The sequence below is a fragment of the Rhinatrema bivittatum genome, chromosome 17, assembly GCF_901001135.1.
Source record: "Rhinatrema bivittatum chromosome 17, aRhiBiv1.1, whole genome shotgun sequence".
Lineage (NCBI taxonomy): Eukaryota > Metazoa > Chordata > Amphibia > Gymnophiona > Rhinatrematidae > Rhinatrema > Rhinatrema bivittatum.
The window spans coordinates 44,716,685-44,728,787 of record NC_042631.1 but is presented as its reverse complement, the minus strand read 5'-3'; the positions used below and the strand labels follow the sequence as shown (position 1 = coordinate 44,728,787).

Sequence of the window (12,103 nt, the reverse complement as noted above, 5' to 3'; positions counted from 1 at the left end):
TTAGTGTGCCGTGTTTTAGTGTGCCGCTGGACCCCCAGGTAATTTAAGGCATTTGGGGGGGGGGGTTCGAGAGGGTGGGGGATTTAATTTAAAGGGTTGGGGGTGGGTTTTAGGGTGTTTTAGTGTGCCGGTTTTCCTGCCCTCCCCCTTCCCCCGATTTACGATGTTTTGACGATAAATCGGGGGAATTGGTATTGTATCGTGGCCCTAATGATTTTTGACAATTTAAAATATATCGGACGATATTTTAAATCGTCAAAAAACGATTCACATCCCTAATATTTATAAACGACCTGGAAATGGGAACATCAAGTGAGGTGATCACATTTTCTGATGGCACATAATTATTCAAAGTTGTTAAATCACAAGAAGGCTGTGAGAAGTTGCAGAGGACTTTGCAAAACTGGGAGACTGAGCATGCAAATGGCAAATGAAATTCAATGTGGACAAGTGATGCACTTAGGGAAGAGTAACCCAAGTTATAGCTACATAATGCAAGATTGCACATTAGGAGTCACCATTCAGGAAAAGGATCTCGGTGTCATCATTGAAAATACATTGAAATCTTCTGCGCAGTGTGCAGCAGCAGCCAAGAAAGCAAATAGAAAGCTAAGGAGGAAAGGAATGGAGAATGCAACAGAGAATCTCATAATGCTTCTGTATTCCTGCAAGGTGCAACCTCATCTTGAGTATTGTGTGCTCTTCTGGTCACCACCACATCTCAAAAAAAGATATAGCAGAATTAGAAAAGGTAACAGATAGAGATCTTCATTTTTGGTTTTTATTTTTTTTTTTCCCTTTAATTTATCAGGATTTATTATGTCAAGAACAAAAACAGGAGAAAATCAGTGGAAAATGTGACTCATTTTTCTGGGTAAATATCAGAGTTTATTTTGGTGGACAGAAGGCAAGACAATAAAACAATATTAAGCAGATTCTCCCACTCGCGCACTCAGCAGCATCCCTTTCTCTTCCCTCACCCCTAAGAATCTCCCTCTTCCCCCACAATTGCAAAAGCATTCCTCCTTACTAGTGGTGGCTCCAGGACGCTGCTCAATCCTTCAGCAGCGCTGCACTTCTGCCTTTGTGCAGGCCGAGGGAGCCTGCCGGGAGCATGGCACGTCTGAAATGCTGCATTGGCACCTTGGCTGCACAAGGGAAGGAGAAGCTGGACTTATCAGCTGAAGTGGTGGGTGAGCACTGTCGCTGGTGAGGGGCAGGGCTGGAAATACCACAGTTGCTTTGGCCCGCAGTCGCTGAAGGTCTTCAGACACTGAATCTGGGGCTCAGGAGCTGCTCTTTAATCATCCTATAATGAGGGTGAAAATTGTTTTACATGAAAACGAAGCACCCTAGCACAGAGAAGGGCGACCAAAATGATAAGGGGGTGGAACGATTCTCCTATGAGGAAAGGCAAAAGAGGTTAGGACTCTTCAGCTTGGAAAAGAGACGGCTGAGGGGAGATATGAGAGAGGTTTATAAAATAATGAGTGGAGTGGAACAGGTAAACACAAATTGGTTGTTTACTCTTTCAAAGAATACAAAGACCAGGGGACACAGAATGAAGTTACTGGGTAATACATGTAAAACTAATAAAATATTTTTTTACTCAACACATAATTAAGCTCTGGAATTTGTTGCCAGAATATTTGGTGAAAGCTATTAGTGTAGCTGTGTTTAAAAAAGGTTTGGATACGTTCCTGCAGGAAAAGTCCATAAACCATTATTAAGGTAGAGTTGCAAACATCCACTGCTTATTCTTGGGATAAGCAGCTTGGAATCTGTCTACCCCTTGGGATCCTGCCAGGTACTTTTGGCCTGAATTGGCCACTGTTGGAAACAGGATACAGGGCTTGATGGACCTTTGCTTATGTTCTTATGATCTGAAACATCGTAGAATGAATGTTCGATACCTCTTACTATGGATATTGTGTGCAGAACCCAAGGAGAGTTGCTCAGGTTGTCTATTCATCCAAGGAAAACAAATATGAATTTAAAACGTTTTCTTTGGGTTTTATTTTAATATCTTGTTTTCTAGTTTATGAATTGCTCTCTGTCTGCTTTCTTTTTTTCAGTTCAGATGCTGTGGGGTCGCAAACTACACAGACTGGTTTGAAGTATACAATGCCAGCAGAGTGCCAGACTCTTGCTGCCTGGAGTTCAGTGAGAATTGTGGATTTCATTCCCCTGGGACCTGGTGGAAAGATGTAAGTAATTACTCACAGTCCAAGGCAGGTTTCTCTTCTACCTCCCAAGGTCACAGGCTTACGATTGTCAAAGATTTAGGGGAAGAGAGGGCCCATAGCCCCCAGCAGTCTACATCGGAGACTGGGAGCAGCTCTGACACCCAGCAGTTTGCACCACAGCGCCTGTAACGCCCCCCCCCCCCCCCCCCCATTCTGTAAGAGAGAGAGAGAACAAAAGCCCTTGTCTGCCATGCATATACATCCCAGAGACTGGGGAAGGGCGCAGACCCTCAGGGTGAGAGCTGGCAACTTCTCTCCCACTAACAAACCCTTTTCTGAGTGTGTCACACACTCATGCAATGTGTCTGCATGCCTCAGTGTTTGGCAAGTAACGTCATTCTGTATTACAAGCCTGGCTCTTCCAATGCAAGAACCACAGACCCACTGCAGAAACGTGAATTCTGGATGCTTCGACATTCCAGGCAGATGTCATCCTTTGTTCACATTTCGTGGACCTTTTTCAATCTTTTCTTCTCTCCTGTCACTAAAAAGAGTCAGAGAAGTCACATCTCAGAAAGTCCATGGCTTGCAGCCTTCCCTCTCATGGCCAGGTATTCAGAGCAGTCCTCATAGAAAAGAAACTAAAAACTGAGGAAGCTTGAAGACGTCTAATTAAAATGTGCCCATTTAAAATATATATATATATATATATATATATATATACACACACACGTATGTAATGTATGGAAACAAGCTACTTGTTTAATGCGAGTTAGAGGATCAGGAGACAGCAGCGCTTGCTTTAGTGTTTGACAGATGTGTTGCAAGTGAATGCATTTCAGCATCTTACAATACTGCTTCCCTCTATTATGTAATGTAGCACTGCTCTTCCAGCCTCACCTAGCATCACTGGCAACATCACCCAATTATTCACTGCCTGCTTCTCTCGCTAACGGTCTAATTCCTCCTTTTTTCCCCAGCCATGCTATGACAGAGTAAAAGTGTGGCTGCAAGAAAACTTGCTAGCAGTGGGAATCTTTGGACTCTGCACCGCCTTGGTTCAGGTACTGTGTCTGAATGAAACTGCACTCGTCTGTGCTTGTGACCGTGTGGTTGAATTGCTCTTAAATGCATGCGGATCATGTTGGTGGAGAAGAGAGTAGCTTTAATCCCTGATATAGAGTGGATGTATTTGGATATTGCTTATGGCAATGTCTGCAGGGAAAGCAAGCTGAACCTTTATCAGCTGTTCTCCCTGAGAGGTTAGAGGTCCATATTCAGCCACTATTCAGCTGAACAAGTTAGAGGGATAAACATATTTGGCTAATTTGTCTGGGGTATTCAGTGGCAAGGCCACACCATTGAATATACATAGATAACTAATGATTAGCCAGATAATAGCAGATCTAATTTATCCAGCTCACTTACGGCCGATATAGTAAAAACGCCACTCTCCTGTGCAGGCGATTCAGTATCTTAATTTATTTAAATTAGGCCCGGCGGTAAAAAGAGGCGCTAGGGACACTAGCGCGTCCCTAGCACTTCTTTTTTGATGGAAGCGGCGGCTGTCAGCGGGTTTGACAGCCGCCGCTCAATTTTGCCGGCGTCGATTCTCGAGCCCGCTGACAGCCACGGGTTTGGATACCTTACGCCGGCAAAATTGAGCGTCCGGTTTTCGACCCGACAGCCGCGGGCCCATTTTAAATTTTTTTTTTTTTAATTTTTTACTTTTTTAAACTTTCGGGACCTCCAACTTAATATCGCCATGATATTAAGTCGGAGGGTGCACACAAAAGCAGTTTTTACTGCTTTTCTGTGCACTTTCCCGGTGCCGGCAGAAATTAGCGCCTACCTTTGGGTAGGCGCTAATTTCTGAAAGCAAAATGTGCGGCTTGGCTGCACATTTTGTTTTCTGAATCGCGCAGGAATAACTAATAGGGTCATTAACATGCATTTTCATGTTGCAGGCGCTATTAGGTTGGGGGGGGGGGGGGTTGGACGCGCGTTTTGGATGCGCTATTACCCCTTACTGAATAAGGGGTAAAGCTAGCGCGTCGAAAACGCGCATCCAAATGCAGGCTAGCAGTGCGCTCCATCGTAGCGCACTGTACTATATCGGCCCGTTAGCTGGATAACTATTTAGGAAGATAAACAATTATCTGGCTAAGTGGCAGCTGCTAAAAGTGGCCGAATAATCAAACAGGATCACTGAACCGGATAAGTCCAACTTACCCAGCTAAGTAGCACTGAATATTGGGCCCTAAGAGTTTGTAAACAGGCCTGGATTTGCCAATAGGCACAGTAGACCTGTGTCTAGTATGGCAAAATATGGGGGCATCAGGCTGGCTGAAGATTTATTGACTCCCAGCTGCTCTGAATCTCAGTCAGCAGAGAACAGTCCAGTTCCAGCTCCTCCCAGGCAACATGCAGACAACAGGAGAGGAGAGAGTGATACTGGCACAGACAGCAGAGCAAAAAAAATCTGCTCTGCTGCTTAATCTAACTCCTACCCCTCTGTCCTGGGCAGGGAGGTTGTGGGGAGGAGAGGGCGTGACAGCACCAGCAGTGCTTAGGGGGTGACAAATTTCTCAATCCATCACAGTTTGCACAAGGGATATTTTGGGTAGCTGGATTAACATAGAGGCTGAAGAACAGACACATTCATGCCATAATCAAACTTGACTTTTAATGTAGGTCCACATGCAGGACATCTTGGATGGAAGAAAGGTGAAAGGACAGTGGCACAGATTGAGTCGGACATCCTAGAAATGTCCTTGTAGATGAAAGATGAATTCTCACACTTCTCCTCTTGTGCAGCCAGGAGCAGTGTGATGGTCCAGCAGAGTAAGGATGTTAAACTGTTGGGTGTTATGCTGCTCCCAGAAGAGGGTGCCCTTAGTCTATGGACAAGCTGGCAGGCCCTGTTTGATGCCTTCCTCAAACTGGAGCATGAAAAATCATTTCAACTTTCTGAACCATTTAGAGGCTCATATGACATCAAGACAGTCCATCTCCTTGCACTGCAGGATCAAATCAAATGCCAGCTTCTCACTGCTTTATTCTGATTACAAGGCAAATCCTTAAACCTGAGCTACTGCTTCTTAGGATTTCACGCTTATGTGCGAGGAAGCGGAGGCTTGTGATTAGATGATGGGTTTATAAATTAGAAATAAAGAGCAGCAGTGAATCAGTTTTTGAACACATCCCCCTGCAACCTGGAAAAAAAAAGGTCTAATCAAGACCGCAGCATTCAGAATCTGATTAGCTGGCTGATAGCTATCTAATTATGAGGCCATCCCTGTGTGCAAGCTTTACCTTGCAATCAAGCCAGCACAATCAGAGCTGGAGGGGTTTTGAGCAGTAAGTTGAAGGCTGCTGCACCGTTCTCCGAGGACAACAGGATGTTAGTCCTCACACATGGGTGACATCATCAGATGGAGCCCGGAACGGAAAACTTCTGTCAAAGTTTCTAGAACTTTGACTGACACAGTGAGCATGCCCTAATCCACGCGTCCATGCAGTGTCCCTCTTCAGTCTCTTTTTTTTCCATGGAGCCATAGTCTTGCGGGCTTGAAGCTCGTGCTCTTTTTCTGGAAAACTAATCCCTTTTTCGGCTATTTGTTGCCTTGTTCCTGTGCCGGGTCCCTCTTGGTTCCACCTGACCTTAGTCAGTCTTGTGGCGAGGTAAGTTCTGATTCGTGGTTGGTTCCCCATAGCAGTGTCTTCGGGGTCCAGGGGCCATCATTCATTGTCGGCCTTATTTTTGTCATGGCATTGCTGTGTTTTTGTTGGTGAACCCAGTGCCTTCAGACAAGTTGATTATGGATCCACATGACATGTGCATCCTCTGCCTGGAGGTATTCCACGATGTTTGGGGGTGCCACCTCTGTGACCAGATGAGCCCCAAGGGTCAGCGGGCCCTCCTCGATAAGATGGAGAAACTGTTCGGCCCTAAGAGGTCCAAGCCTTCAACGTCAGCGTTAGTGTCATCAACTCTGAAGGATCAGGGGGAAACAATGGGCATTGATCCTCCCTCAGAGTAGCAGAGGATCGAGCCTCTTCGGTCTCTTCTAGGTCGAGGATATCTGGATCTTCACCTCCCATCTTTGCACTGGGGAAAGACCGAGCTGAGCACTGTAGAAAGACATCGACTTGGTCATCGTTGGTGCATGAAGCAGGAAATTGGGATGGCACCGGTTCTTGCCGTGATGCCCCCAAAGCATCCCTGAGATGAGGAGGTTACACCCTCCATCAATGCCAGGGCTACGGGCAGTCCAGCCAATTCTGGTGCTGGGTTCTGACCTCCCTTGAGGCTCCAAAAGAGGATCGTGCCACCCCTCCTCCAAGCGCAGCCAGTTCTGGTATCTGCGACCTTCAAGGAGGAGCGATGGAGCACAGGGTTTAGTTGGGCGGTGGATCAAGTCCTGAAGGGCATCGAGCCCATGCCGCTGCCAGTGCCTGCAGCCTCCCAGCTGGAGCCACTACTGGAGCTCCTCAATGTTCTTCTTGGTGTCCTCCCTACTTGGCTGGCTCCAGTGCCCTGGGGGCGTTCGATGCACCATAGGGCACTGTCGCTCCCTCAGCCAGATGCCATCCTTGTTCATAGCCCCTCAGATGAGGAAAGCCCTTTGAGGCCGGCAGCACTGCGGCGCCTTCCCGCTCTTCGGCCGGCCCTACCTGGTTTGCCCGCAGGTCATTCACAGCCGTCGGTGCCCGCAATGCCTATTCCTTGGGCATGCCTGGGCCTTTGTTCCCAGCTCAGTTTAGTGAGGACGATGCCCCTTATGACACCCGGGGTGATGACACCTCTGATTCCTCCTTGGAGAATTCCAAGGGCCTTCACCTCAGACCCATCTCCCCCGGAGGAAAGTGGAGGTCCCTGCCCGAGGACTTAACCTTTGCAGGTTTTGTGCAAGCCATGGCGGAAGCTATTCACTCCACCTGCTAACGAAGAAGGATGCTAGGCACAAGATGCTAGAGGTCCTCCAGTTTGTGGATGCCCCAAAGGAGGTTATGGCCGTTCTAATCCATGACATATTTAAAGAGCTGATTTTCAGGATTTGAGGGTACCCCCTCCCAATTCCAGCTGTAAATAGGAAGGCGAATGGGGGTTGTACCTGGTCCAGCATGCCACTGGTTTTTGAAAAGCATCAAATCCCCCACCAATTGGTGGTGATTGAATCTGCGCTGAAAAAGGCCAAGTGCTCACGGACCCATGCCTTGGGTCCTCCAGGGAGAACACAGAGTGCTGGATGCACTGGTTAGGAAGGTCTTTCAGGGCACCATGGCTCAGTTGCGGGACCACCTTGAGACCATCCAGCTCTATATGATCCAGTACTCCCGTAATCTCTGGAAGCAGGTTCATGAGGTGGCTGACCGTCTGCCCCAACAGCAGCAGGATGCTCTATTGGCAGTCATGCAATCAGGGGCATGAATGCGGGAAGCATGAGGTACACTCCACATATGATATATTTCAGATGATGCAAGAGTTGCAGCTGCTGGGATTGGCGCCCACAGAATGGCTTGGCTCAGGCCTCAGACCTCCTGGAGAGGTTCGCTGACTTGCCGTTGTACTGGCAAAAATCTTTTTTGGTGATAAGGTGAGGGATGCAGTGGCTCAGTTGCGGGGACCACCTTGAGACCCTCCAGCATTTTCCACTAGTACCTCTGACCTGCCATCTTCGGCCAGGAGGTCAACATGGCAAGGGCCATGACAATCATTCTATCATCAGCAGAAGTATTACCCACCTGCGTCTCGCTCCCGCCTGCAGAGAGTGAGCTCTCGGGGCTGATCTAAGTAGCAGCGAGCACCCCAAGCCACATCCAGCTCCCCAGCCAAACCCCACTACATAGTTTTGATTGGTGGGGAGGGAGCAGCAGCCAGCCGCCCATCCCCATGCCATGGGACTCCCCCAATCAGAGGTCAGCTATGATTCTTTGCAGATCGATGGCCAGGGATTACTTTGGACAAGTGAGTTCTGTCCATAGTGTGGCAGGGTTACCAGCTGAATCTGTTAGATGTACACTAGATTCATACCAGATTCTCCACAAGCCCTATTGGGGGCCATCAGCGTGTCAGGAGACCTTCTTGGAGGAGCTCTTTGCCAGTGCATTCAAGCCTGTCCCTCCAGGACAGTTGGGATGGGGTTTCTACTCCCGGTATTTTCTGATTCAAAAGAAAATTGGGGGCCTCCGTCCCATCCTGGATCTGAGAGCCTTGAACAGGTTTCTAAAAAGAAAAAATTCAAGATAGTCTCCCTGGGCACCCTGATTCCACTCTTGCAAAAAGGGAACTGGCTATGCTCCCTCAAATTGACGCCTATACCCACATCAAGATCTTCCGAGGTCACAGGAAGTATCTCCAGTTTGTAATAGGCAATCGCCATTTTCAGTACCAGGTGTTATCATTCTACCTGGCCTCCACACCATGGGTCTTTACCAATTGTCTGGCCTTGGTGGGGACGTACCCATGCAGGTTTTCCCCTACCTGGATGATTGGCTAGTCGAAAGCACTACCCAGGTGGGAGCGATGCGTTCCCTGCGCTTAACCATCCAGGTGCTGGAGTCTTTGGAGTTCATTATCAACTTCCCAAAGTCTCACCTGAGCCCATCGATGCGGTTGGACTTCATTGGAGCCCTACTGGACATGACACAGGTGAAGGCCTTTCTACCCACAGCACTCCCTGGTGGGAGTGGTGCATGAAGCCAGTGAGTCTCCGCCAGGCAGATGTTGAAGCTGCTTGGACACATGGCCGCTACCATCCATTGTTACTCGCCTTGCCCGCTTACATATGTGCAGGCCCCAATGGGCTCTGCGGTCTCAGTGGCGTCAGGCCACTCAGAGACTCGGACTCTGCATCCAAATAATGTAGTCTCTCCGTGACTCTCTATCCTGGTGGGGACCCTCTCCGACCTGGAGCGCGTTTCAATATCCCCATTTTCAGGCTGTACTCACCATGGATGCATCTCATTTGGGGTGGGGAGCCCATGTAGCAGGGCTCTGCAGTCAAGACCTGTGGTCCGCCCAGGAAGCACAATGCCAGATCAATTTCCTGGAGCTCTGAGCAATCAGGTACGCCCTCTGGGCTTTCCTGGGATTGGTTGGCGACAGGACGGTCCTGATCCAGACTGACAACCAGGTCATGATGTGGTATATCAACAAGCAGGGGGCACGAGATCATTCCTCCGTGCCAGAAGGTAGTTCAGATCTGATCCTGGGCTTTATCCCAAGGATGATGCTCCGAGCCAGGTACTTGGCCGGAACGGACACCGCAATAGAGGACGGCTCAGTCGAACGTTCCAGCCTACCAGTGGTTCCTGAACCAGTCAGTGGCAAACCGTATCTCTCTGTCTCTGGGGCACTCCAAACATGGATCTGTTTGCATCCCCCTGCAACAACAAGGTGGCTCAGTTCTGCTCTCTGTATCAAGCAGATAGTATCCCAGCCTTGGCGCCTTTACCTACAGCTGGGGCCAAGACCTTCTGAATGCAAATTTCCTCCGATCCCGCTAATGATTGAAGACGCTCTTGAAGCTTTGCCAGGACCAGGGGAACCATGATCCTGGTGGCCCCACATTGACAAGGCAAATCTGTTTCCCGCTCCTGCGGATTCTCTCCCTCTGGTAACCGATCATCCTGGGAACTTCCCTGGATATCTCATTACACAGGATCAGGACAGGCTACGGCATCCGACCTCCAGGCCCTGTCTCTCATGGCTGGATGTTGAGAGGCTGATTCAAGTGGCCCCTTGTCCTCTCGGAGGATGTTTCTCGGGTCTGGTGGCTGCCAGAAAGCCTTCTACTAGGAAGTCTTATGGACTGAAGTGGAAGAAGAGTTTTCAGTATGGTGTGAGCAATGTGGCTCGATCCTTTCTTGCTGCATTCACAAGCTGCTTGATTACCTCTTCTACTTTCAGAGGCTGGTTTAAAACCAACTCCGTTAAGGTGTGTACTTGAGCGTGATCGGAGCTTACCATCAGGGGATGGATGGCTTGCCCATCTCCCTGCAACCTTTGCTGGGGCGCTGTGTCTTGGAGCCTCAACATGGTGTTCTCTCAGCTAGATGAAGGCTTCTTTCGAGCCACTGAGCTCATGTGGACCTGAAATTCCTGACTTGGAAGGTCATATTTTTTGGTGGCGGTCACTTTCAGCGCATAGAGTCAGTGAGCTTCAGGCGCTGGTGATGTACCCTCCATACACGAAGGATTTTCATGACCAGGTGTTTCTCCGGACCACCCCCAAGTTCCTACCCAAGGTGGTGACGGAGTTACATCTTAACCAGTCAGAGGTCCTGCAGACCTTTTTTCCCAAGCCTCACTTGCACCAAGGCAAGAAGGCCCTGTACAGTCTGGATTGCAAGAGAGCTTTAGCCTTCTATCTGGAGATGGACAGAAGGTCCTAGGCAATCCACGCAACTCTTAGTCTCTTTTGACAAAAATAGATTGGGAGTTGCCGTTGGTAAGCAGACACTGTCCAAGTGGTTAGCAGACTGCATCTCATTCTGTTATACACAGACGGGACTACAGCTTGGTGGTCTTGTCAAGGCTCATTCCATCAGAGCCATGGTAACTTCGATGGCCCACTTAAGGGCTGTGTCTATGGAGGAGATCTGCAAGGCTGTGACGTGGAGTTCCCCCCACACGTTCGCCTCTCACTATTGACTGGATAGGGATGGCTGATTGCAACAGTAGGTTCGGCCAGTCCATCCTCTGGAATCTCTTTCAGCTCTAAACCCAACTCTTCCTGCCTAGAGAGCCCTTTTTTCGGGTTTCAGACTGTCTCCCTCAGTTACTAACAGCACCACTGTTGTTGTGCCTACTGGCATGTGGTTAGGTGTCTCTTGGTCATTTTGTCTTCGAGGAGAGTCTATAACTAGGGATTCATCCATTTGTGAGGACAACCATCCTACTTGTCCTAGGAGAAAGCAACACTGGCACCCTCTAACAGGTGTTCTCCTAGGACAGCAGGTTGTTAGACCTCATGAAACCGCCCCGCCACTCCATGGAGTTGTGTTTCATCTATATTTGTTGTTTTATTTTTTCATAATTCTATGTTACGAGACTGAAGAAGGACCCTGCGTAGATGTTAAGCATGCTCAGTGTGCCAGTCAAGGTTCTAGAAACTTTGACAGATGTTTTCCATGCTGGGCTCCATCTGATGATGTCACCTATGTGTGAGGACTAACATCCTGCTGTCCTAGGAGAACAGCTGTTGCAGGTAAACAACTCTGCTTACTGCCAGCCGTAAGGGAGGGCCTGCAAAAACCCAGGGGCTGGAATGGAAGATCTGGCACTCTGGCTGAGAGTCCCAAGAAAGGTGCTACTTACCACCAGCAACACAAGATTTCTCAATGAAAAGAATTAAGAACTGTTTTTAGGTTATTGATTTTCTTCTTATGATTTAAAATAACCAATATGGACTTCTCTAGCTCAAGCTTTTCCTCTCCATTAATGCCTTGAGGCGATGTCTAACCCTTAGGTTATTACTTCCTTCTCTAACTGAATACTGGACATGCAGTCGCTCTCCCTGTGGGGACTGACAGAATGGTCCGGGTCACTGATTTTTTTGTCTGTTTCCACAGATTCTGGGGTTGTCCTTTGCAATGACCATGTATTGCCAGGTGGTTGAAAGCAGACACATTCTATGCCTAAGAGCGCAAGGCTTGCTGGACTCTGCTCTCCGAGAAGGACGTGGGCGGATTCTCCTTCACGCTGCTTCATCTGATATTGTTTTCCCCATGGCCCCTGTAAATTACATCATACGATACTTACGCTGACAGAGTTGTCAGTCCCATCCCATAATATTTTACTGACAATGCAAACAGAAAAGGACAAAGGGAAGATATTTGTGTACAGAGGGTATGAGGGAAAAGTAAATATTCTCTTTAGATAGAAAGACTGTAAATGAGGATATGGATCT

At 48.4% G+C, this 12,103-nt stretch overlaps 1 protein-coding gene across 1 annotated transcript in view; it reads left to right on the top strand.

Moving 5' to 3' along the window:
* TSPAN4 (tetraspanin 4) overlaps nt 1–11,835 on the top strand; it is a 597,345-nt gene extending 585,510 nt beyond the window's left edge. Inside the window, 4 exon segments of the mRNA XM_029582420.1 lie at nt 2,076–2,207; nt 3,167–3,250; nt 11,766–11,812; nt 11,814–11,835. Of these exon segments, the coding sequence (XP_029438280.1) occupies nt 2,076–2,207; nt 3,167–3,250; nt 11,766–11,812; nt 11,814–11,835 (285 nt within the window).
* The last annotated feature ends 268 nt before the right edge of the window (nt 11,836–12,103 follow it).